Raw genomic sequence first — 26,388 nt, forward strand, 5'->3', positions numbered from 1 at the left:
TTACTTGAGTCAGTGTTGCCTCACTCAGTAAATGTCTCCAGTTACCTGGAGTAATTTTTGCTTTGTGTGGTAGATTTGCCCCTCTGGCCCAGACATTAGGCTGTGCAGCTGTTTAGTTCACAGCTCTCAGGGAATGGTAGGGTGAATAGAAAGGGAAGGAAAACAGCCTCGTAGGAGAGAGACAGCGCAACCGAGTGATTTATGCAGGGCAGGCTGCCCAGGACTGGACTGCTAGAGGATATTTTTCTCTGCAGCGTTCGAGCGTGACTTTAGATCTGCTTGTTTTTAACTTTCTACAAGGAAAATAAACCTCTTAATTGTGTGTCCCTTTCCATATGTGTAGTTTCCAACTTGATGTTAAAGGGAGAAAAAAACATGAAAAACTCTGAGTATTTGTTATTTAGGGCTTCTTGTTTAGTTGCCTTGTGCTCTGAGGGTAGTGCTGAATACTTGAGCAATAGTCACAGCAGGGCTGTTGAGAAGGAGGGAATAGATCTGAAGCTGCTTTCAGAGTAATTGGAAGAGCAGCTCGCCAATAAAATAAAGCGGTCTGCAAGATTAGTTAAGGTATTTTATAAAAGCCCCTTCTCCATGCCTTTTCGCTACTTTTCCTAGGTGGGCTCAAAGATTTTGTTGGAGGTGTGTTGGGGAGATTTTACACCTCCAAACTCTTGTTTGGCTGCAGGCAGTTTCCTCTGGGTTTCCTGCTAAGTGGCTCTGGTGGCGGTTTCACATTGTTCCTCACTGATGACTCAGAGAAACAGGAAAGAGATCCCCTGGTGAACAAAAAGCGCAACCACCAAACAGGTGCCTGTAGTCTGGTCTAGCAGGGGACAAACCACCTCATTCTGGATTTTTTCCTAAGATTCTTATCTGCAAGTATGAGACTCAAGAGGAATGGTTCATACACACTGAACGGGTAAGAAAGAGCCTGCATCCTCTTTCGAATCTTCATCATTAAGACTGTGCAAAAACGGAAGCATTTATTTTTCTTTCTAGTGATGGGGTACGTGAAATAATGACCAAGTCTTTTGTCTCAAAAAGAGCTGAGGATCGCAGCATATGAAATATGCAGCTCATTTAGCTTGCTTTCTTCTGCATTTTGTTAGATCTGCTTTTAACGCTTGTGCATTTGGTGGGGCAGGTGCAGGTTAGAGTTGTCTGTGTGTTAACATGAGGTGGATCTTCTCAGTGAAACCACCAAAGCATTAGGAACTGTGTGATTCCCAAAGAGATGCCTGTGTTGATTATTTTATGCAATTGCCAGCAAACACCCGGTGCTTTTGACATGAACAAGAGCTAAACTCAGTAAGTGTGATGCTCCCTGATAGGGAATACAAATGACCTTAAATTTAGTCAGTCTAAAAAATTAATTTAAGTAGTTCCAAGTACTTAAAACTACTCTGAGTTACTTTACTGATTTTGTGGGTTTTAAAAATACTGTTTTTTTTCTTTTTGATTGTTGTTAAATCCTCTCAGTAACAGAGAATATGTCATTACTGTAAAGAAAATAACTAACTAGATAGTCCTTGTTTAAGGAATCTTTTTGTAATAATTGAAAATAGAGAATTTTCAGGTGAAAGTGTGTTTTTTATAATTGCATTTGATTTCACTAAAGCAGATTCTTGTATGTCTTTATATGATTACATATATTTATTTCTCAGCACAACATACCTGAAGAGGACTTGTACTTCCACGGCACTATGTTAACTGTTTATTAGTTTGCCTTGACAAATGAAGTTGTTAGACTTGGAGTGTCATTTTACTTTGCTGCTTTTAACCTTTGGTACTGAGTAAGCATTGTGATAAGTGCTTCATGGTGCAGTTGGCTTAGTGCTGCATTTCTGAAAAGCCCAGATATATTTCAGAGTACAAGTGTGTAGATTAGCCCAAAACTTCCCTAGTTGCTTTAAACTCATGGTCTACTGAGCACTTGATTGGCAATCTCTGCACAAGAGAGGCATGTAACAGTGCAAGCAAATCAGATAGGAAATACTTTGGCAGTGTTGTTCAACTGGTCTGCGCTGGCTTGCACGATGCCACTTAGAATGATCCTTTGCTTTGCCAGCATATGTTTAAATTTGATTTTTAAAAAATTGTAAAATTAGATTTGGATTAGGCTTTTTTCAGTGGCAAAGTAGATGGATGCTAACATCTTCCTGGCTTATCCTTAACTTTTTTTATATAACTGTAATAAAAATACCATTATCTGACTGCCTACAAAATCAAACGTAACTGCAAGTTACTATCTTACAGTATTTGGTTTTAAGCTGTAAGATGAGTATGTCACTCAATGGGATTCAGTTTGCAATAGATAGAGGTTAAGAATATATTAGTATTAACTTGGGTTTTTTGGCAGAGGTTTTTGACCCTTTGAGAGATTATCTTAATTTACAGAGTCGATTAAGAAATGGTGCTGAAATGCAAAATGTAATGGATATTGCTTATGTTAAAGGAATTTTTTTAGATTTTAGTTACAGGAAGCACAATCTTTAATTGATTTTAAGTTTATTAAAAATGAATGTATGATATAGAACTTCAGCGAAATAAGTTGTACAAGATTACCCTGTGCATCTCTTCTGCCTTGTTCTAACTTGCAAGATGCTGCATAATCATTTTAAGGAATTTCACTTGTGGCCCAGTGCATACCTGGCATTACATTTTACGGCAAGCATTTAACTGGAAGTGTTGTATTACAGTGAGTAAAACCAGTGGCACCCAAATGCTTGCATGAAAAAGAAGCTTCAACTATGAGTTTGTGGGAGACTCCAATATTATCTGATTCTAACATGCTGATGTGCTTAGGTCTATTAAACAACAGATGCTGAGGAGTGAATTTATCTAATTAAAGAAATTCCTTTTATGTTTATCTCTTGCCTAGATAGTTTAATAATGCAAGGTAATGGAAAAAGAGCTTCAAGTATGTTTTCCTGTTTAGCCTAAACTTTTGGCATGTCAGCAGAAAGGCTTGTTTTGATTTTAGGGGTTTTTATTTGGGACATCGTGTTCCACTTGTCAGGTGGAGCGGCACCCTGTCATGCAGGTCACTTCAGGAGAGGGGAGCTCGTTGGGGTGGAATGTTGTAGGGCAAATACAAACGCTGCTGCAGCAGATACCTGCACATGGTGAGGACATGGTTACTGCAAGATTACTGTTTACGGTGTAGTGCATGAAAACGGAATTTCTCTTATTTAAAAAAAAAAAAGTGGTTTGTTACAGCCAAACATGAGTATCTTGAGATAATCAGTGTGTTCAAAGATGTAACTGCACAGTATGGTGATAAACTTCTCAAGTATACTCTGAATCAGACAAGGTGGTGTTATGCTAAATGCTTAGTAATGTTAAAACATAGAAGTTGTGCATCAATAGCAATAGGAGGGAATTCTTTACATCAAAAGTCACTTTGTTTGGCACCTTCCTGCTGTATCAAATCTTATTTTGTAAACTGGACCTATTGAATTTGCAGGAAGTTCACATTAAAGGGTGGAACTTAGCATTTGTGAAGGAGAAGAATTATGTTTAAACCCTCAACTTTTAAAAAGAAATTGCAACTTCTTGTTCTCCTTACACACTGTATCCAGATGTTCTTAAATAGTAAATAAACCATGCCTAATTCATTAAGTTATCGCAGATTGGTTTCTCAAGCTCTAGATAGTGTTTCTGTTTTAGGTGACGCTGGTATCTTGAATGAGGTAACCTAAAAGGGTGATCAGAGAAGCCTAATCTCTAGGATACAGGGGTTATGTGAAGACCCTTACATCTTTTGCATAAAGATGCTCACTTTCCCTTTTGATAGTTGTGTCTTTGACATCATAAGGTACTCCCCAAAACTGCAGATATTCAATCCAGTTTTCAGGAAAATCTCGATTCTTGTTTTTAATTTTGCTTGTGAACAAGGAACTGTAGCAAGAGTCATCACAATAATAAGTTTTGTTTTCTTTGGGTATGATTTGGTCAGGCTCTGATTGCACTTGTAAACTCATAAAGGAGAAGGAAGACTGACTGCAAGGGGAACTAAGATACTTGAAAATGTTTTCAAACCTAGTATCAGGCTAGGCAGAGGGAGTTTTTTGCTTTCTCCTGTTCCCTTGTACATCAGTTGATACTAGTGTAAGAACTGTACATATATAAACTGGAAACACATGTAAAATCCAGAGTTCCATTTAAAAACAGTGATTTATAGTTATTATTTGAACAGGTCTCACTGGACATGGGCATGTTTGCTCTTGCTTTTTGAAGTGGGTAATGGTTACACATTTGTGAAGACAGAGGGATCTGGTGCTGAGATTCACCAGAGGACACTGAGTTAGGAGACCTACTTTTATCTTGCTGAGACTGAGGTGGAAATCTTACCTGCCAGCATGTCTTTGACGGTGTTGTTAAGTCAGCTTTGCTGTTATGTGCTAACGGGCAGTGTGCTGATGATATTTCTTTGCATTGCAAAGTTTCTTTTTATAAATGATCTCTTTTGAAGGTCATCTTGACTTGGGAGATATCCCTTTATTTACTTGATGCTGTGTTTATTGACAATGAAGAATGCATGGGCACTGCAAGTGTTTTAGCATCATTTTTTCTGTTTGTGAATGCTATTTTTTGGGGGTCTTGTCCCTTTAGCATTTGGAATTACTAATAGTCCATATAAGTCTTTGCACACTAGTTAAGGGTCAAGTAACAAATATTGTTTATTACACATCTATTTCCTCTTTTTCTCCTGATGACTTAAGCTTAAGGAAGGGTGTAAATCCAAGCACGGATTTCACAAGATAGGACCTCAACCCACTCAAAACAAATATGCAGCTTGAACTTTGGTGTAATCTAAGCTTCCTGTGTCTTTTAAAATCATAACGTATGGGCTTACGCATTCCCATAACCTTTGTAGTGGTGCAGACAGAACCGTGCCCATGCTGGTTTACCTTCACAATGGCTGTGCCCACTATAGGAAAGCTTTGCTGCAGTGTAAATAGATCGTGCAATTGTAGAAGTGAAGAGCTGCTTTGGACAGCTGGCAACGTGCTGACCTTGCATTAAGTATCAAAGGATATACCAATAAACAGTCTGCTAGGTAAAGTTGCACCTGGATTGGGATTTCTGATGACCCTGGTCAGTGAGCCACATGATGCTACATCATTCTCTTCTGCTTGGTATAGCAATTTTGACAAGGCCATGCAGTGTACGCTTGGTCTGCAAGATCTTCTATATTGGTGCAGGTTTAGAAACTTGACAACTGCCTGAAGATGACTGTTAAAACTAAGCAATGATCTCTGTAACTCCTGCATTGCAGCCATCTCTAACTTATGGTAACAAAACCTGAGCAGCATGCACAGGAGGCTATTTGCTGAGACAAATATGTAGCACAAAGTAAAATGTTTACATGTTAAATAGTTTTTATCTTCTCATTATTACTATACTTGACACTGCACTGCTGAATAACTACTGTGTGGCATGTTTTTCTGGGACATTTTTAAGTGCCAATAGAATGTAGCTAGATAGTGCATTCAGAAATCTGGCGGGGTGAAAGCTTTGAAAATGTAGTATTTGCAGCTAGCATCTCAGTCAGGGCCTGTGCTGCTGAGGAGCACTTGCTCAACCTTCTTGAAAAGTTTGCATTTAACTTGTGATGTCAGTGTTTCAACTGAGAATTCAAATAGTTTGACATGTCCCTTTTCCTGCCCAGTGCTGCCCTGGACCATTCTGAAAATGCTCTTAGAGTTCTGCTCTGCACAGAGATGCTTTTTTTTTTTGCTGCATTCATCTCAGGACTATGTGTACATGAAGGTGATTATATATAATCAAAGGCAGAAGTAACCGATGTCTTGAAACAAATTCAAGTTGGATGGGGACAAAATACTTAAGAATATCTTAATGATTAATGGATGCTCAACTGACTCTGATAAAATATTGTTGGCCTGAAGATCCGTTTCCTCTGCTGCAAGCCACTGCTTTAAACTAATGAGTCTTGATTTTGAGCCAAGCACTGAAACTGAAAAAGAATTTATTTTTCTTGTGTGCTTCCGTCTTGTACTGACGCAAAGCAAGCCAAGGCGAAAAAGTAGTATCTTATGTTTGTTTTGCCCAAAAAAGTAGAAATTGGAAAGAGCATAATAAGTCTGCTTCAGAGGGTTTTTTTATTAAGCATTGTTGCAACTGCAGGAAAAATAGCATTAAAGCATGTGACAAGCACCTCATGAAAGCCTATTGAAATAGCTCATCTGGCAGACAGAAGTAGTATGAACACCCAAATATCTTATCTGAGGAGAAGCAGCTGTTTGAACTGCTTTACAGTCCTGCCAAATTACCACAGTTTCTGTCATGAAAAAGGGAAAATCTAAGAGTAGTACTACAGACTGTTATCCTTGGAAAGCACAGCACAGATTTATCAGATTAAGGCAAAAAATGTAGATTATCCACTTCAGTTTTTGTTGGATCGGGAATCCATTTTTGGAGAGTCGTCTTTAGAGTGCTTTATGGTGTCAAAAATATAAGCAAAGATGCAATATGCTAGCATTGCTGACTGAACTCTGCCTGACTCGAGGTGATCTTAGTACTTTCTCGGTCAGCTGTAGCTCTTTGTGCTCATTTCTAACTTAGTTACAGGTTTGCTCTTCCATTTTCTGAAGCTGACACTGATTTTCAATCAGTATGGTTCAGTTACAAAGTGAGGTGGCTTCTCATGTGTTATTAACATGCCCCTCATTTTGTTATTTTGTTGTCGAGGAGAAGGGTTATTGTAGTGTGTGCAGGAATGACAATTCAGTAGTGCACTTGAATGTAGACTGAGATCTGAGGACGTTCTGACTGCTAGGTGTATATAGGGGGAGAAGAGCAACTGAAGACAAGCAAAATGTTGCAAATGTTCTCATTCACAAACAGGAGAAGTTTCCTTTATAAAATACTTTCCCCTAAGTCTCCTACTCCACTCCTCTGCGTCCTGTGTTTGCCTTCACATTACTGCTTGGTGACATAGCCAAATGATCAGGATGGGATTTCAGCCTAGCACCTTTCCCCACATGCAGCGAGCAGTGGAGCCAGGAAGGACTGCTAGCAGTTTGTGACCACAGTTGCGTGCTCTATGTCTTGGAGGTTCATTAGTCCAAGTTCTGGTTGCTGTGCTGTTCCCAGTGCTCTGCCTGAGAGCGACGCCTCTTACCTTACTTACTGTTGGCTCTGCACTAGGAACTGTGGAGAGGGGTATGGAGCTGTCAAAAGCTGGAGGAGGACGGTGATGATGAACACAAGGGTCTTGAAAGCAAACAGTAGGGCTGATGGTAGTCTCACTGTCATCGTCTGGTGGCAAGAACTTATAATTTGCAGCAATTTGCACCACATTTTGGCATTATTTATGTATCGTGGGCAGTCCTGCTACTGTCCACCTTACCTGAGAAGGTGACAGTATGTTTGCCAAGTAGAGGGAGATGGAAATATGGTACAAAATACTAAACACCTTCTAGAATTGTAATTCTGAATCTTTTGAGTTAATCACCACCTTCAGGAATGGTGTTTCTTTTATGAAGATTGTGGTTATTATTTTTGTAACTGTTCTCTATACTCAGCCTGGCTGTTCTGGTAGCATTTGTCCTACAACACAAGATTTATGATCTCATGTGTGTTTTGTTTGGGATTTTTTTGCATTGTGTGAGCAGGCAAAAGTAGTTTAAGCATTTTTGTATTCATTAACAATGTATGTGTAAAGATTTAAACTGTAAGCCTTATATGGGGAAAGTATTATAAGCATAATGCCTCTAAATAGAAGATTTAATTAGAACTCGTACTGTGAGTCGTTGTTGTTATATTAATAGAGCTGTTCCCAAATATGGATTTGGAGCTGGGCCTTCTTCATGGTGAATGCTGCAGATGACTTAAAGAAAATATGTATTTAAATATAAAATGTTTTTGGGGGTAACCTCTTGATCAGCCAGTTAATCAGATCAGTGGAGCATATAGTGTAGAATAATCTTGTAATGTAATTCTGAAACTTTAGCACTTTATGGCAGATGATATTTTAGTCAGAAAAAATCTTTGTTGTTTTTATGTGAAAAAGTGGTTAAGAAATAAAAATCTCAGGCTGTGACATAGAAAGATGCTCATTTTAATGGATACTCTTAAAACTGGCCTGTTTAGTTAGTCTCCTACCCTTTGGAAATATTTAAATCAAAGAATAACCCACAGGAATATATGTTCATTCTTATAGTTTGTGCAGCTACCAGTAACTTCAAAAATATTTTGTTAATCTCTACTAGAAGCAAAGATTTAATTTAGAACCACAGAACATGCTGTTGCAGGTTGTGTGTCTGTGTGTGTGTGTATTCTTCTCATTTTTCTTTTCCTCCCCCTGTAGTGTATATATTTACTTACTGGAAATGTCTCACCTCTTGATGTAAAACAATGTTGTGGCAGAAGTTCAAGGAAACTGTCATCCTTGCCCTTATGCAGAATCTCAAGTGGTGATAAATACTCATATTAGGATTTGAGTATTACAAAGATGATGTTCCATTAACAACCTGGGGCCAGAACAAAGAACAACAAAACAATTCAGACACAACTTTTTTTTTTTTTTTTTGGTCACCTTCTATGCCACCTCCCTCCCCCATGTAAACTGCTTTGGGGAGTATTTAGTGTGTTCAGGGCTTATAATGAAGGTAGTATGTATGCAGGCTAGGAAGTGCCCACTAAAAGTAGCCATATAATTTCTCTGTTGTACACCAGAACTATTAACATCCCAATTTATAGCTCATTAATAATTAGGGGCAGTAAATTAACTCTAAACTTTTACACCAGTTACTGTGAATTGCAGATTCAGTAGCTTGAGGTGCAATGGACAGTTTATTTCTTCCTCCTAAGATGCTCTGAGGACTAGAGCTTTTTAATGGGTTATTACTGTGAAAGTAATGAACAAATGTATTAAATATAGCCATTTAAAAAGCTTTTTTCAGTGACTTCAAGCTTTCTGTTAAAATAGAATGGGAGCTTGTTTTCTTGCCTCACCTGCTTTTAAACCATACCTACGATAATGATGATGTAAACTGAGGTTTCTTTCCTCATAGCTGTATTGAGGGGACTCTCGATTATGGTCCACTCTAAAGGTAAAACAGAAAAATATGGCAAAACCTGTTAATGATTTTTTTAAAATCTGCCATTTCCAAAGCTCTGTCCTGCCTGTGAGGCAGGATGAACCAGCACTTTGCTTAGTGCTGCTAGCTCAGCTGAAAGAAAATGTGAGTTCTTTTAACTTATTCTGTGTGGGAGAGAACAGCAGCAATGCCAATGGATGCAAAAGATAATGAAGCATCGTGCTTTGGCAGGAAAGATCCTAATGCTGAGCGTTAGGTAGCTGACAGCACCACACTGACTTTATGTACATGTCAGGTTTTATTGGCTTGGGAGCTTTATTTGAGGGCAGTCATACAGCTACATTACTCAAAGGTGTTGAACCTATTCTTTTTAAAGACAAGCTTTGCTTTCCCAGTCAGTTTTAATTACAAGTACATTCTTGATATAGTAACGTGGCAGTTTTCTGAGGGGAATTTAATCATTTTTTCATTATTAATTTGATTTCATGGAGCTTGTTAGTGGATTTTTGTAATGAATGATGGCTGATAGAACACTCTGAAGAGGAACTACGTTGACTACATATTTAAATATTTTTATGAGGTTAAACACTGTTTTATAATATGCTCAGGACTCTCACTGCACTTAAGATTGTTAATTTTTTTTTTTTTTTAGCTCTAAAAGACTGTTCAGTCTGACCTCGACAAGCACAAATTAAAGTAGTTATTCAGGAACTGAAAGAAATCAGATTTTTTTGCAGGTTCATTCTATTTTTTCACTAAAATAATTTCTCAGTGGTTGAAATATCTCTTTTTGAGACAGATTGACTCCCATCTAGTTTAGCATTTTGATACTAAGCAGTTTGGATGTTAGATGCTTTCTGTGAAGGTGAATAACATACCAAACTTAGCGTGTGATGCAGTCAAGTGGGGAAAGATCACTTTAGAGGAGACCAGTTGGAGCTCTGCACTGCATCTTAGCTTGCACAACACCAGGTGGTATTGGGGGTCTCTGGAGTTACTAGGCATTTACTGTGCAGCTTAGGTTTTACATAAAATCAAGCACGTTGCCAAAAGAGCATTTCTTTTATTTGCGCTGATTGTACTGATCATTCATGTCATGAGACCTTTCTTTTTGTGTTTCAGGATATGGTTTAAACAAAACCTGCTGTTTTCAAAACATTATTTGTCTAGGTCTATAACACCTCTGTGCATTCACTTTGGTTTCTCTCCTGTTGTCCAACACAGAAGGGACTGGGCAGATTTACATCGGGGCTTGTTTTAGAGAAGGTTTTGTGATCAGAAAATTGTGTTTTAACAGCTTTCTGTAGCCATTTCCAAGCCACAGGGTATGGAATGCCTTGAACTCTGAAACCAATACTGATGCCTTTCTGAGGTGCCCTGGAAGCCAGGAGCATTGGAGCAGTGCAGTAAGAACTGTTAGGTGCAGGACCCTGCGCTGTGATGCCAGAGGAGGTTGCCTGTGCTGGGAGTGGTTTGTTTCTTGCAGAGCTTGCCTGCCCCGAATTCCTGGCCGGTCCCCTTTCTAGCGTGGGAGCCAACCACATGGTGCGTTCCTTGCCACTGGCCTCGTGAGTGGATCCAAGGCTCAAGAGATAGAGAAGAAAAGATAGGCAGCTGTAGTAAAGAGCAAAGCAGTAGAGCCTGTTGTCTTCAGCTAACAAGATGGAAAACTAGCTGGGTTGTCTTTTCGTGTTTGGAGACTCCTGGAATGGGTAGAGAGCTGGGGATTTTGGCATGTGGGGAAAGGAGGGGGACTGACAGAGGGGATGTGTCAGGGTACATGCATGGACTGCACTGGCATGAGCTGGAAGTCATGGTATATATGCTATGATGGAGGAGTATGTGATACAGGCATATTATGCAAATTTATGTTGGAGGCACATGCTACAGAAAAGAAAAATGTGATTTAAACCATTTTGAGAGCTGCTGATTAATATCACTCCATGAACATTAGAGCTTTTTTAATGTAGGGAGCATAAACTCTGGAAGAGCTGGATATTGAGCACATTCCAGGGGTTTTTTTTCTGCAAGGTAACCAATTTGGGATCTAAATTAGATAAAAGTTAACGTTTTTACCAAATTCTGCCATCCCTGTGTGATGAAAAGCTTTTAAAAAGCTCTAAGCTTAGAATGAGTTTAAAGCATGTTACAAAGAATAATCTCATGCAAAATTTTGCATTTTAAAAGTGGGCTAGGATATCCCACATAAAAACAAAAGGCAAACTATATATATGTTCTTGGTACTTACTGAGGATAGGCGATCACGATTGTATTCCTTCACTGTCTCCTGTATCATTCACAGCTGCTCCTATGATTCAACTTTTCAATTTTTTTCCTAAGGTTGGGTTGTTTGAGGTTTTGTGTTTTTTTGTTTTGGTTTTTTTTTTTTTTTTTTTTCCCCATGAACAATGGCTGGAAAGGCCTTCTACAGTATGTATATAAAATAGGTTCTGGATTTCCGATGTAGGTGGTCACAGAAACATTCAGACTCTGGCTAGTGGAAAAAAAAGGTCAGATACATAACTTCTGGATTTAGTGAGTTATTTTAGGAATTTTTTTGGGGCAGTTCATACTTAGGTAGTTTCAAAACAGCATCTCAGGATTTTTTTCAGTGGAAAGCCTTCATTGTGTTCATACTAATTTTTTCCCTGTTACTAGTTTTTAATATGAGTTCCTGAAATACATATGATCAACAAGATCTGTCCTTCCAGATATACAAGGTACAGTTATCAAGTGACTGACATTCGTAGAAAACCCACATACTTTTCTGTCCTAATGACTTTCCATGCCCCTCCCCCCCCCCCCCCCCCCCCCCCCCCGCCAAGCTAAAGACAATATTGCTATTAGCTTATGGTTTCTGAAGTGGAAGTGTAGAACTTTTCGTGTGCTCTAGGGAGCTATATTCTGCACTTGAAACAGTATAGTCTCATTTATAAAATAGGGATAAAAATGTCTAGCCACTTTATAAGGAGCTTAAGAACTAATTAACTTGTACAGTTATTTAAAAAGTTGTATTTCTTTGCATTTGTTGCCTTTATGTAAAGGTAAATAAAGTCTATACAAGGGTCTAACCACCTGAAAACTCAGGTAAAAATAACAGTTTTACATTTATGGGTAAGTCTGCATGAAATATAAATACATTTGAAAACAGTGGCATCGGGGTGAGTAAATATTACTAAGCCCAGCCATCCTGTCGCTTACCTTAGAATAATTACTGGTCTGCATTTGAAGAACAAATCTTAATGTTGCCAAACTCCACCTTTTTCCTGCTCAGTCTGTAGAGTCTTTATAAGAATCTATTTCCTGTTTCCCAGACAAGGGAGGGGAAAAATGTGTTTTTTTCTTGTTCTGAAAAACAAAAGACAGGCAGTGACTACATACTCGCATCAGCTGCCAGCCTAAATGTGAGTGTGCAAACAGCTGAAGGCTACAGCGAGTTCCTTAGTTGGACCCTTGGCAAAACAGCTCATTGCTATTGCAGTCCATCTCATCCGGACTTACCCTCAAAACTTCATGAGAGAGAGAAACTGGCTGAAAGGTGATAAAAAGAGCTGGACCTGTAGTTTTTATTATGTTACTTTGACCCAATCATTGAAGCATAGAAAAATTGTCAGTATCTTCCCCCTTTCCTTGCAAGATTTCTTCCCAAACCCCTTATTTTCTGTTTTATGGATTAATTTTTGTCACAGGTTATTAAACTTTGAAGAGTGAGTTTTGCAAGGAACAGAGGATACAGTGGCAGGGAGGGAAGGTGTGCTTAAGCCACTTAGAAAGTAATCGTAGCCCTTTCTGCAATGCTAATCAATTTGTAACAACAGTAAAAACATACATGATAAGAACAACAGAATGATTTTTTTCTTTTGACTTAAAGGGATATCAGTGTAGGTGTGGCAGCTCTATTTCTCAAAGACTGAGTCTATTCGTTTAGATTTTGATGGCTATTCCAATTCTGTCCATTATTATGTGAAGACTAGCTCCAGCCTTTTCCCACCTTAAATTTTGAACATTATTCATATTTGTGCATCCTGATTTAAATTAGTACAAATTGGTACTGCTGTGTGTTAAAGTTAACTCCACTAGTACAGATTACAAAAATAAATTTTACTTTCATAGAGGCAGCTTCAAACATGTTAGAGTTCACATCTCTTCTTTATGCTCTCCTTTTAAGGAAAAAAACCTCATAGTTTTGTGCTCTGTGGGAGAAGTTTGCAGTCAATAATGCAGTACGTGATCAGTAGTGGAATAGCAATAGAATCATAGAATGGTTTGGGTTGGAAGGGACCTCAAAGATCATCTAGTTCCAATCCCCCTGCCATGGGCAGAACCCCCCAGATACAGGATAAGTAGTAATTTGTCATGGTGTATTAGAGAGGTCTATGAATAAGTAACAGCTCTCCTAAAAATGGTTCAAGAACACTAAAAGCAAGGTTTTGTGTTTTTTTAGAAAGTGGTTCTGGAATTAGCAATTCCCTTTCCTCTGTTATGCTCTGGAAAGGAGTTAGGCTGTGTGTAAATTTGCTACTTTTGCTGTATCCATCAGCTTGCACTCTGACTGTGGTGGCTCTGAAGGGAGAGAGTTTCTTAATGTTTCAGAGAAATTTAGTGGACTGAATAAATAAATTGAACTTTTTGATATTTTACATGCATTGAAAATCTAGATAGATTAATAACCTTTCAACTTCACTGCCATGACTCTGTCAATAGGAAGAAGTGTGAATTTACACTTCTGTATGTGCAGGATAGTTATTCATACTATAGAGCAGATTTATTATGATAAAATATGATAATGATGAAGCAGTTTCTGTGTTACAAACTATATTGCAATACAAGTTAAATATCTTCATTATCATGGTCTTGAAAAATAATTGCAGTTCATCTGTTCCCCTGTAAGTACATATTGGAATATGGCAATGCAACTTCAAAATAGATCTATCTCTGAGGATTAAAAAGATATTTATAAACAAAGTGTTTCTTTAAGAGCATACTTCATCTCATCCTTAGGAGAGTAATTCCCTATTGGCCCAAAATACATCCTTCGAGCTTCATACACACTTCAAGATTCAGACATAATGCTCAGACTTGGTTTTCTTTATTGTTATTGCTTAGAGTAATCCTTCAAAGGGTGGCCAGAAACCTGCAAGACTGGGAGGAGATTATTGTTTTCTGGTAAACTACAACTGTGGTCCTTGAGCTGTTTTCTGACATGTGAGTACGTGCTGACCAGCTCCACTTGGATTGCCCCTCTCCAGTCTCAGGTCTGAGTCCCCTATTCCTCCAAGTGTTTTCCTGTGTTCTGGAGCACTTCTGACTTCCTCCTACAGTGATATTTAACACCATGTCCTGGCAGCATGGAACAATGGAACAAGTGTAATTTTTCTCTGTATACAGTCTTATCACTGTCATTTATGGGAACTGATGTGGTTACACACATTGGGCATTGTTCTTTGCTAGCGCATGTATGAAGCTATTAGCATAAGCACACCATTCAATAGTACGGCTAAGCCAGTACAGTGGCAAACATCCCCTGAAAGGGACTTTCTATCCCTAGCAGGGTTTCTGCTGTTTCTCTTATATATTCAGTGACTCTGAAATTGCTCCATGGTGAGCAGCATCACAGGATTAAGCTAGCAAAATATGAATGCTATGAAAATGCACCACTTCCAGTTGATTTGGGCAGGCAGGAATGAATGGGAATAATCCCTTCTGAAGAAGCTAAGCTGATAGAGTGGCTTAGCTGTGTCACTGAAAGATGTTCTCAGAGGATTTCAGAAGATCCTAGCAGCATTTTGTTTTGGTAGACTACTAAAGAACACTGTTTAGAGGGGCTGATGACCTTTATTTGTTGACTGTATAAGCACTGTTTAAATATTCGTTTACTGTAAATGGGTTTTTAGAAATTAAAAAATTTCACTCTAAAAGTTTTAGAGTATCTGGATGTCAATCTAGTTTGGTTTCTCTGTATCCATTCAGCCAATTTTTGAACAACATTGCAGCTTTTGGATTATCTAATATTTGTATTTGCACAGAGCAGACCTTTGTTGCCTTCCTGGAAATGCAAGGCTGTTTGTGAAAGGTTACACAAGTAGAACAAATGCCAAGCTGCTGATCTGTTTCTCATTGCCAGTCTGTTTTTCTTAAGCAACAATCTGCTAATAGAAGTTGTGATACAAAAGCAGATGTGTACAGTACAGGAAGACAATCCGGCATCCTTTGCTTGGTGAGAGAGCATAGGCTTTCAAGTTTTGTTGGAAGTTGATTAACTGCAATTAGAAATAAGGCAGTAAATGAAGCCCCAAAGAGGGTAAACTGCAGCTTTCACTTTTAGTAGAGGTGTAACATGTTGAAGCTGGGAAATGTCTGCAAGTTTTGACTTGCATAGTGGCAATCTGTTAGGCCTTGGGTTTCTCATCCATCAGGCAATCCAACAATTCTTGAAATATATAGAGCGTGTTTATGGAAAGGGTGAGGGTGGGTAATGTTTTTCAGCAAGTTCAGGTATGGATGAATATATTGTCTCTGAGTTCTGTACATTAAAAGTAGCATCATTAAAGCAAGACAAAGGACGGTATTGAGGGAGTCGGGGGGCACAACTTGTTTTGGGATCTCTCATTGCTGCTCTCTGAATATGATCCTTGTAAAGCATGGGAGGAGGCGTTTGTTCTTTCTGAGTATAAGGGAGGAGAATGAGGAAGGCCTTGGAGACAGCGGGCAGTAAAGTGGAACTGAGCAGCTTTCCACACTAATGGTCATATTAGCAGATGATAAGACAGACTCATTCAGGTTTTAGGCTGTATCATCTTCCCCGCTCCTTTCTACAGAGTCCCTTGGGTCAGATAATTTGACTCGAATCAATACTGCTCTTTGCTCAAGGGTATTCAAGAATTACAGTGGAAGCAATGCAGTGATAAGGAGCTAATTTTATATGGAAGAGGACATAATGTTTTTGTCATATGCTCTTTATTTGTTTCTTGCAACCTAATTTTGAATGATCATGCTGTGGCTTCCCCACCGCATGGGTGCGAGTGAGAAAGTGAAGAAAATGGATTACAAGAAAAGCAAGTTGTGGTTGGTTTGGTTTTTTTTTCCCCTCCTTGAAGTTTTTAATTGAAGGTAGCACAACCTGTGTGGGATGAAATGATGCTAATTATTACTGAGCTGATGAAATATCTATAAAACAAGGACTATATTATATTTATAGCTCTTCTGTCTGGAGAATGTAAATAAATTGATGATTTTCTAGACTTTTCTTTCCTTAATGAGTACTAGCATTCTTTCTGTTGTTTTAGGATGCAAATATTCTCTGAATTTCTAAATGTTAGAAACGTAAACATTTTAAACTTGCAACATTATTAAATGAAAAATGATGCTTAATATGTTGGGGAATGAAGATCCAGATGAAGTTCTCTGTGCTTGTTCATCCCTATTAAGACTTTAAGAACAGCTCCAGATCTTTTGATCAGTTGTGCTTACATTATCTTGAGTAGGCACTTGGATCCTTTCTAAATTAGAAAGGCAGAAAAGACCTGCAGTATTTAGAGACTGGAAAAAGATTTCTAATAATGAGACATAAGGAGATTTTTTTTTAGTTTCTCAGAAGGTCAAGAGGTGAATATAATATCTAGCTAATGAAGTTACAAAAAGGGAGGAAGAAAGCAGCTATAATCTAACAGAGAGAGGATAATGATCATAGTTAGAAACAAATGGATGTTAAAGCTAGGAGATTTCAAATATTCAAAGGACATGCAGTTTGACAATGGACGTGATCAGCCATGGAAACAAATTACTGAGCAAAATAACTGATTTTTCTTTCTTGTCAGATCATAGAATCATAGAATGGTTTGGGTTGGAAGGGACCTCAAAGATCATCTAGTTCCAACCCCTCTGCTGCGGGCAGGGACACCCTCCACTAGACCACATTGCCCAAAGCCTCATCCAACCTCATCTTAAAACACTTTCAGGGATGGGGCATCCACAACCTCTCTGGGCAACGTGTTCCAGTACCTCACCACTCTAACAGTAAAGAATTTCTTTCTAACATCCAATCTAAATCGACCCTCCTTCAGGTTAAACCCATTACCCCTTGTCCGGTCACTACACTCCCTGATAAACAGTCCCTCACCATCTCTCCTGTAGGCCCCCTTCAGGTACTGGTAAGCCCCAATTAGATCTCCGCGGAGCCTTCTTTTCTCCAGGCTGGACAATCCCAACTCTCTCAGCCTGTCCTCATTAGGAGAGGTGCTCCAGCCCTCTGATCAGCTTTGTGGCCCTCCTCTGGACTCTTTCCAACAGCTCGATGTCTCTCCTGTACTGGGGCTCCCAGAGCTGGATGCAGTACTCCAGGTGGTGTCTCACCAGAGCGGAGTAGAGGGGCAGGATCACCTCCCTCGACCTGCTGGTCACACCTCTTTTGATGCAGCCCAGGACACGGTTGGCTTTCTGGGCTGCAAGCGCACACTGCCCGCTCATGTTGAGCTTCTCATCAATCAATACCCCCAAGTCCTTCTCTTTGGGGCTGCTTTCAATCCATTCGTCACCCAGCCTATAGCTGTGCTTGGGATTGCGCTGACCCACGTGCAGGACCTTGCACTTGGCCTTGCTGAACTTCATGCGGTTCGCACAGGCCCACCTCTCCAGCCTGTCAAGGTCCCTCTGGATGGCATCCCTTCCCTCCAGCGTGTCGACCACACCACACGGCTTGGTGTCATCAGCAAACTTGCTTTCTGGAAGGTGTGCTTTAGGCTAATTAAGCTTTGGGTTCACTATAGGGATAACTAGGTGGAAGGCAGACAAAAACTGAAGGCTGGTTCTGACCCCAGAGCCTACCGCTCTGGTTACTGTGGTGTGCTGGCATATAGTGTACCCGAGCATCTCTGGTCTGGTAGCTGGTTCTGTGGCCTGCACCTAATTGCCCCTCCTTCCCTGAGGGCCCCTGGCAAGGAGCTCTGTAGACGGGCAGCCACCCTGCCTTGGCTGCTGTCTTCTGTGGGCTGCCCAGCAGGAGGTAGGTGGTTGCCACGTCTCCTGCACGTGCAGTGTCTTTGATTTGTGCAATCCCAGTAAATCAGGCTCTTCAGGGAAGCGCTGGGTAGGTACTGTGGTGTACGAGCCTAGTGTGCCACTGGAGGAAACGTGAATCACCTGGTGGAAAAGTTGGGCGTTACCCACATATGTTTTGTCTCTGCTCCAAATGTCTTCTGGCATTGTTGGTTGGGCTATGAAGAAGTTTTTGAGAGTACACCTGCACTGGAAGAAAGTCAAGTGTAGTTATAGGCAAAATATGTGTTTTTTTACCAGTATAGCTTGTTTTACTTGGACAGCTCAGGGGCATGGGTGAGGGGTGGACATGTAAAATGTGTGTGCAAAGCACAGGTTTCATAGGAAGTGCTGTGTCTACAGTAGCAGCCACTCTCAGCTAGCAGGCTATATTTGTGTAGGGAACATATCTTCTTGGATCAAAAAAGCACACATTTTCATTGTAAAATAATTAGAATATGTAAGCTATGAAAACCATAATGGGGACACAACTATTTAGTTTTTCTACAAGGTTAAAACAGATGAAGTCAGCCCCAGGAAGGGGTGTGCAATGTTGATTGTACCTGCCTGGCAGATCTTGTCTCTATGTAAATTTTAAGCTGTGATAATGATTTCATATTTTGTCTTGTCTTGAAAACTACTGTCCCCCAACAAACCATTACTGGTGAAGACAAAGCAATAGTCATACGAAGTGAACGGTAAAAGGAGCTGTACATTACTTTTTAAACAGCCAGTTGGAGAAGGCATAAATCAGCATGAATTCAGCTGTTAGCCGCAGGTAAAGTTTTATCTGAGGCGGCTTGTTTCCTGAAGGACTTACTGAATCCTCAGATGGTGAAACACAGTTTCTTGTCCCTTTTCTTTTGGTGTAGGAAGTAAACAGTCTTTCTTTAGCGCTCGCCCCTGCCCTAGACCTTCCCTCCTCCATTCAGGCAGACCAGGAGGACCTGATGGGCTGCCGTGCCAAGGGCTGTCGAGACGCCTGGGATTGCAGGACGATGGGTGTCTGTCACTGCTCAGCTGATTGATAGCAGGGCCTCACTTCTCCATGGTATTATTTCTGTGTCTATATTATGTTTTAGCATGCACTCAAACTGTGATGGATATGGATATTGACTTCAATTACATGGATTTTTACCAGTTTCTTTGTATATTTGGTCATAGAAAAAGGCAAGTAGAAAGATACTTTGTACAAGAACTGCTAGTCAACAGGCATACAAGCAGTACTGCTAGCAGTATAGTGGTCAGGTTCCAAATATGCATGAACACTTGCATATGCAAACAAAGCAAAACCTAATTTGTGGGATAAAATACTACTTTCAGAAACAACAGTAGCAGTGTGTTTTGAATGTTGTGTCATTAAAAGCAACAACTGTACTTTTTTTTTATGGTAAAAGGATGCTTTTCAAAATTTGCATTTAGTTGGCCATGTGTTCATTGTATAAATGTAGAGCATGTATTGGGAGGAAAATTAAGATTTTCTCCTACCCTGTAGAGCTAAAATACTATGCACTCATTCCCTCTCCTCCCTGGCCCTCTGAGGAAGCTGCATCATATTGATCATGATTCTCAGAGGTTAATATCCAATCTTTTAATTTCCAGTTTAATATAGCACTTGAACACATGCATAAATTATTTTGAAGCCTATCAGTTTTATATGCATATCTAACAGCCTAGTTGGATTGGGAAGACTGGAACTGGATCATTAACAGCATTTGTATGTTCTTGTAGATTTAGCACTGAGTTTGTAGTAGAGCAGCAGGGAACAGAATCTGTATGTATTTTACCATCCTCCAGCCAAAGAAATGAAAAACTGAATTCCGAAGTATAATCAGAAGCTTGAATATGGAGTGCAAGTTGATATACCAAAGTTAGCTTTTGAGAGCTTAATTTCTTCTTAGCTGTTCTGTGTCTGTCTTTAATGTGACTATTGCTCAGGTGTGATTACCTTGAGCTGGCTGACTCTTTGACAAAGATTTGTACAAGTAAAATGATATAAAGCTGCATCTGTCTAGAAGAATTTTGCATGATTCATATTTCTGGCCAACCTATGGCAGAGCTTGTAAAGTTTAGATGATATTTTCAATAATCTGCTATGTTTTGTTCCCAGTGCTTCTCGTTAAAGTGTGCAAACTAGAAATATATCTTATTTCTTCATTTGTCAGATGTGCACCCATTCATTTTATGAAAACATCAGGAGAAACTCCTCGACAATCCATTTTCTGTTGAATACACAATTAGAAGTGAATTCTTTTACTGAAGTTTTAAGGATATTTTGCAATCAGCATGCTAATTTTTTAATTCCTGTTTTATGGTCTCATCTTACAGAAAGGTAAGGCAACTGCAGTAAAGACGAGGGAAGAATAATAGTGAAGACAGCTGAAGAGAAAAGTTAATACCTGTTTCATAACACTAACAAAAATAAAGCTACTGAAATGAAAAATAACTGTTCCTTTACTAAAGTAAAAACAATTAAAAGATTGATGGTGCTGCCCATGTGTGGGTGTGTACATGTTTATGTAATGTGGGAAAAATTTTCTAACAAACTAAGAATAGTGGTTAAATGTTTGTCCTCTTGTTAGTATCCCAGTCATGATGCAATTCTCAGCAAGATGTACTATAATTGTACAGGGAAGTTGCTATTTGCATAGTGGAACACAATGTATTTTCCCTAGTTTCAAACCATTTTTAGAGCAGAACGTCAAAAGAGAAAGGTTCACGTACTGCATATTGGAGCGTATTTCCTTGATGGATATAATGTATCCTCAAAGTGCAAAAGTAGCTCAAGATGCAGGGTGAATATATATTCTAGTATTTGCTTTTACCTCCCCAATAAGAAACTTTGAACAATGCTAAAATACTTCAGGTAGCGTGTATCACTGAATTGAGATAAAACTTAATATATAAAATTTGATATATGTTTATCTTGCTTTAGAGAGAGGTTCAATTTCACTTGCACCTCAGAGGTAGTATGGCAGAGTTGGACTTTTGAGAAGTCTGGAGTTGTCCTTCCCCCCTTCTCTTATCACATAGTATTTGTCTCTCCTCTGGCGCTTGCCTGCCTGTGCATCCTCACAGTAACACTGCAACTTCAAGGCCTTTGCCCACTCATAAAGCAATTTTCATCAACCATTTGAAAAAGATGTCTTTGCCATGTTCATGGTAATGGTATTTCTCAGTAGCTAAGTAGGAACCGTAATAGTATGACATTATCACCCATTGATCCTAGTCTCAGTACATACTGATGTGGACAAAGTCCTGCAAGCAACTAGTTTAGAAGTATGCAAAACAAGGCATGCAAAATGTAGATTACAGTATTTTTTTTTTTTACTGGGGAATTGGGTAGAGACTTATTTAGCAAAGTTCATGCAGAATAGTCTTGGTAGACACAGTAATATCCCCTCTCATGCACCTTAAGTGTGACTTTTTTGTTCTTGAGAGCAGGCAAAGTTAATTTTCTTATTGCATTACTAAAACGTGACAAATGGCAATCTTGTATAACCAGAATGGCAAAACTCTTCTGTCAGCCAGTGCTTTTCTTTGTTTCCTAGTAAATAAACATCCATTCAAGAGCTGTAATGGACTATGGGGGAAAAGGTGTAAATCTAGCCATAGAACAAATTCTAGGCAAAACAAAGATTTTAAGCAAGACAGCATCACAAAAGCTTTATATACAGCACCTGTGCTTAATTGTGTCATGTATTTTTTTCTCCATGATTGGCTTAAACTCAGAGCATTTCCATTGTGCATTCTAACATTTCTTTTGTGCTTGATCAGATGAGATTTGGGTTCATAGAAGTTTATTTTATGGTGTTTCTCTCTCAAGGTGTAATCCATGACCGCCTCTTAACCAGGGTTTACAGCAGTGCCAGTGTGTCACAGTAATAAAAATACCTGTGTCCTGTAAAGCAATAATCTAGCCATAATTTGGAAGGCAGTTCTGTCATAAGTAGACCTTCTCATGGCCTCTGTACGCTTCCAGGAGGGGCTTTTTTTAAAAATTCCTTTCAAATATTCTGAGCCTAAAAAGGAGACTTCTGATGGTTTGAGATAATTCAAGTAGCTATGTTTTATATTATTTTTGTGTAGGGAATCATAGAATGGCTTGGGTTGGAAGGGACCTCGAAGATTATCTAGTTCCAACCCCCCTGCCATGGGCAGGGACACCCTCCACTAGACCAGGTTGCCCAAAGGCCCATCCAACCTGGCCTTAAACACTTCCAGGGATGAGGCCTTCACAACCTCTCTGGCCAACCTGTTCCAGTGCCTCACCACTCTAACAGTAAAGAATTTCTTTCTAACATCCAATCTAAATCTTCCCTATCTGTACCTACATAAGCGTGTGTCCTACATGCAGCTGAACTTTCTCACAAGCACAACTGGCAAGTGCAAAGACCCAAGACAGTGCTGCTGTGAGAATGTGATGAGTTCTTGTGTGTAACATCTGGACTATAACCAAGTGTTGAGAATTGTCCTATAAAATGTCAAGGTTTTTCCCCAGTAAATTTACAAATCTCTTCTATAATATACCGGAAAAGAACTGTTAATGTTTTTAAGTGGCTCAAAATGCTTAATCGGCGGTATGTTAGGTTTGAGGATTCCTCAAAGGCAAGATCTTCATGCTTTTACTTCCACAACTGCTTGAAACGCAGCCCTGTAACATCGGCAGAGGTGAGTCCCTGTGCCAAACCACTTGTTAGTGTCTTTCTGTAGCCCTGTGTCCAGCTCCAGTGCATGCTTTGACGTGCACTCTGCCAAACAGGTTTTACTTCAGAGCTGTGAAGTGGCCCCTCCTCTGGGCTAAGCTGCCGTAATGCAAACAGTACTTACACAGCTTTGCAAGGCTGAACAACTGCTGGAAAATTTTTCATCTGTTTCATAAATTTGAACTATTTCAAGTTTTAAGTTAGGTACTTTTTGGTGTTGCTTGCATGGCAGAAGCTGTTACTGGCCTCCTGTCCCTCTGATCTGTGTTGGGCCTGCGAGGTATTAAGAAACCAAATTAGCTGGGATGCAACATGTGTGTTTTGAGTTGTATATGGAATGCAAATGTGCACTGGTCTGGGTGTGAACCAAGTTAATCTTGTGACTTCTGGATTTTGTGGTCCTGTTCTTTAGAAGTAGTAGCTAAGGAATTATTCTGTAAGTGCCAGGAATTACAATGAATAGTTTCCCCTGTTTAATCTTACATAATGTAAACTGTGTGTGTTATATTTTGTAATGCATGCCTGGAGAAAAATCTCCTAGAATAAATTTCATGCTTATTTCATGAATTATGTTTCCCTCATGCTGATATCTAAACATGATGTTACCAGATAAAATCATTTGCTGTACTGAAAGCAGGCCATTCTTAGCACTAAGGAGGAGGGAAACTCGTATTTCGTTAGTGGCTTTCCATCTGTCTGGGAAAACTCTGCAAGTACACTCCCAGCATCTCTCCTTTTTCCTTCTATGTCTTTCCCACCCAAGCATAGATAGTCCTGACCAATAACAGTGCTGACACAGATACCCTCCTTTCCTGTGCTGATTACACCTTTGACTCCTTAGTCTAGATTTTCATGCCAATTTGCAATTAGAGTTATGTTTTCCATGCCATATTTACCTAAGCCTGTGAAAACAGTAGTTGTGTTGTAAAACTTACAGGGAGAGTTCTGTATATATGTGGCAAGTAGCTCCGAATATGTTAAACAATCCCTGGGGAGAACTTCTTAGCGAAGTTTTAGAAGTTTTACCTCTTTATATGAAGCCTGAGGTCCAGCGGATTTGGGGGAGGGAAGGAAAAGAACAGGAGTCTTTCATTTTAGCTTTTCTGTATGAAATGCGTATTGCACTTTTGCTTCCCTGGAGTGCAGCCTAGTTAAACTTCAAAATTAGGGCAAGAAAAAAAAAAAAGAATGGTGGAACGCAAGATGAAATTCTCACTTCTGTTATCTCTAGGAAGGAGCTAACAGTGGCTGCAGTGGTATAAATTAAGCATTTCAATCTTTACAGTATGCTGTGAGCACCCCATGCAGCCTATCAGCAGGTACTCTGCTTAACAAGACTTCTTTCTCTGACTTAATCTGAGACATGCATGTGTCGAAAGACATCCTTTTGGGCACTCAGAATGATAAATGTATTAGCTTCACCGCACATCTTATGTTTTCTTCTCTCCTCATCTCCCATTGAAAGAAAAAAAGGGATTTTGTCCTCTTGGAGATAGATGTTGCCTGTCACTTGAGCTTTATTATCACCTGGAGCTATTGCTAGGCTTTTGTCCAGCAAACTTTGTCTGTATGGAAGACAGTTTTATGAGGGTGATAGATTTGAGCTGTTTATTTGCAAATATTTTCCAGTTTATTGTTCCTTTATATAGTAGTGCCAAGCATATTGTTTTGCAAACTAGAAAGAGGAAAACTCTCTGCCTCCTGAGGCTGCGTCATTGCGATGTTTTATTATTTTGGAATAAACTATGTAAGAAGGGTACCGTATAGGGACTACTTCATTCGTCACTGAAATGGGGTGCTATATAATGGTATACAACAGCTTAATAAAGAAAGCAAAGAACCTTTTCAGTTGAAAGCAGGGGAAACTTTAAGCAGAATGAGGTGATCTTGGAACTTGACTGGGATTCAGCATAATAACTTTTAAAAACAAATTATTTTTTTTACAGTGGTAAGTTTGCAGGGATACTACAGACTAAGATATAAATCTGATATTTCTCTCCAACTCCATGACAATTCATTGACTCAGAATCTACTTGCCACAAACTTGCCTGGAACAGCCACTCAGGAAATAAGTGTCCTGCCAGTGTGCGTTTTGCAGAGGGCTTCTGTCACTTGAGGTGGGCTGACTGAGGAGGACCAATTGGAATGCAGACGGTAAAAATCAACTCTGCCTTCTATTTCACATCACTTTTCTGTGTAGTGTCTTGAGTGTCACCATCCCATCCTTTCTTAATAGTTCTTGGGTGCTTGTTCAGTGCTGTAGAGTTAAATATCTCCTGCTGAGCTGCTGCTGTTGCTGCTTCCTTCAACACATTCATGTTCTTCCGCTTTCATCCATACACACTTCTTGATGCACCTGGCTTAACTTGACATTTCAGGGGATTTCAGAACAATAGATGTGCCTACACACATGCCAGATACACAGTACCTTTTAGATCACGATTTCTCTGTTTGGTACATAAAACTGCATTCACTTTTTTTTTAAGTTAAGTGATACTTGATGAACCTTGGTTCTTCTCATTTTCTGCATCCTTTCCAACATGCCATAATATAAACTCTTTGGAGTTCCTGGTGAAGTTTTTTGAGGTACTTTGCTGTTCTTGCTGCAGTTGATTATTTCTCATGTTATAGATTAGGTGAGAATATTGTGTACCATTTTTTTTCTCTCTGCCTATTGCAGACCCTCTCCCCCAGTACTGTTGAAGCCAAAGGTGGTGGTTGCAGGATAGACACTGAGGTGCTGTTACCAGAGCTTTCAATAAAGTAGCAAATGTAGGCACCTTGTTACTTACAAATGTGCTGCTTTTAAGCTCAATCTTTTCTGCATAAACTTTCTGCAATGTGTGTGGCCACTGTTGATAAGGCTTGTATCATGGCACTCTGTCATCAGGAAGACCGATTTTTCCTGCTATTATCTCAAGAGTGGAGCTGAAAGTATACCCTTGAAATCTTTTATCTCCCCCTTCACTATGACCACCTCTTAACTACTTTTTGAGACTGACACAACTTTGACTTCAGTCTGTCTTCTGTCCAAAATTCACGCCTTTACTGCCTATATGGAGCGGAGCTGCTCATGTCATCTTCGCTGCTGTGTGAGGATGACAAAATGGAGAGCAAATGTAATCTCAGTGTAAATACTGCTTAGAGGCAAGCTAAAGGATAAAACATTTTCATTGCTCATTTTAAGTGGTTCCAGAGAACTGGGGATGCACTGTGAGGTAACTGGAAAGAGTACTTGGCTAGGTGGTAGCAGGGCATGCTAAAGTTAAACAAAAGGACTAATTAGCTAGTAAAATTGAAACATTGTATGCCAGGCAGGGATACACAATAAACTTCAGTTTAATTTAAACCAGAACTTTACAATATGATGTCACAAGACCTCATTTATCTACATATAAATGCTGAATTGTACCTTAAAATAATGGTTAGGATTCCCCCCCTCCCCCCAGCATTGTTTGCTTGTGTGGGTTGATATGACTTGCTTTCTTTGCCAAACCTCTGGTTACTAGTATACGTCCCTGTGGTGGCTGCTTTACACTTAATTTTTATGGAACCCTAAAAGAGGCAAATAAATATGTAAC

At 39.4% G+C, this 26,388-nt stretch overlaps 1 protein-coding gene across 4 annotated transcripts in view; it reads left to right on the forward strand.

Annotated features, from left to right (window-relative positions):
* Positions 1-26,388, forward strand: part of MOB2 (MOB kinase activator 2) — a 115,660-nt gene that overhangs the window by 54,039 nt on the left and 35,233 nt on the right. Inside the window, exon 1 of one of the 4 annotated variants that reach the window (XM_054827091.1) lies at positions 785-919. The exons of the other annotated variants lie outside the window; for them this stretch is intronic. Coding sequence (XP_054683066.1) covers positions 882-919 — 38 coding nt within the window. The 5' untranslated portion in view covers positions 785-881. Of the gene's footprint in view, positions 1-784; positions 920-26,388 lie in introns of those variants that run through there. 4 annotated transcript variants of the gene reach the window in all.

The sequence above is a fragment of the Grus americana genome, chromosome 5, assembly GCF_028858705.1.
Source record: "Grus americana isolate bGruAme1 chromosome 5, bGruAme1.mat, whole genome shotgun sequence".
Taxonomy (NCBI): domain Eukaryota; kingdom Metazoa; phylum Chordata; class Aves; order Gruiformes; family Gruidae; genus Grus; species Grus americana.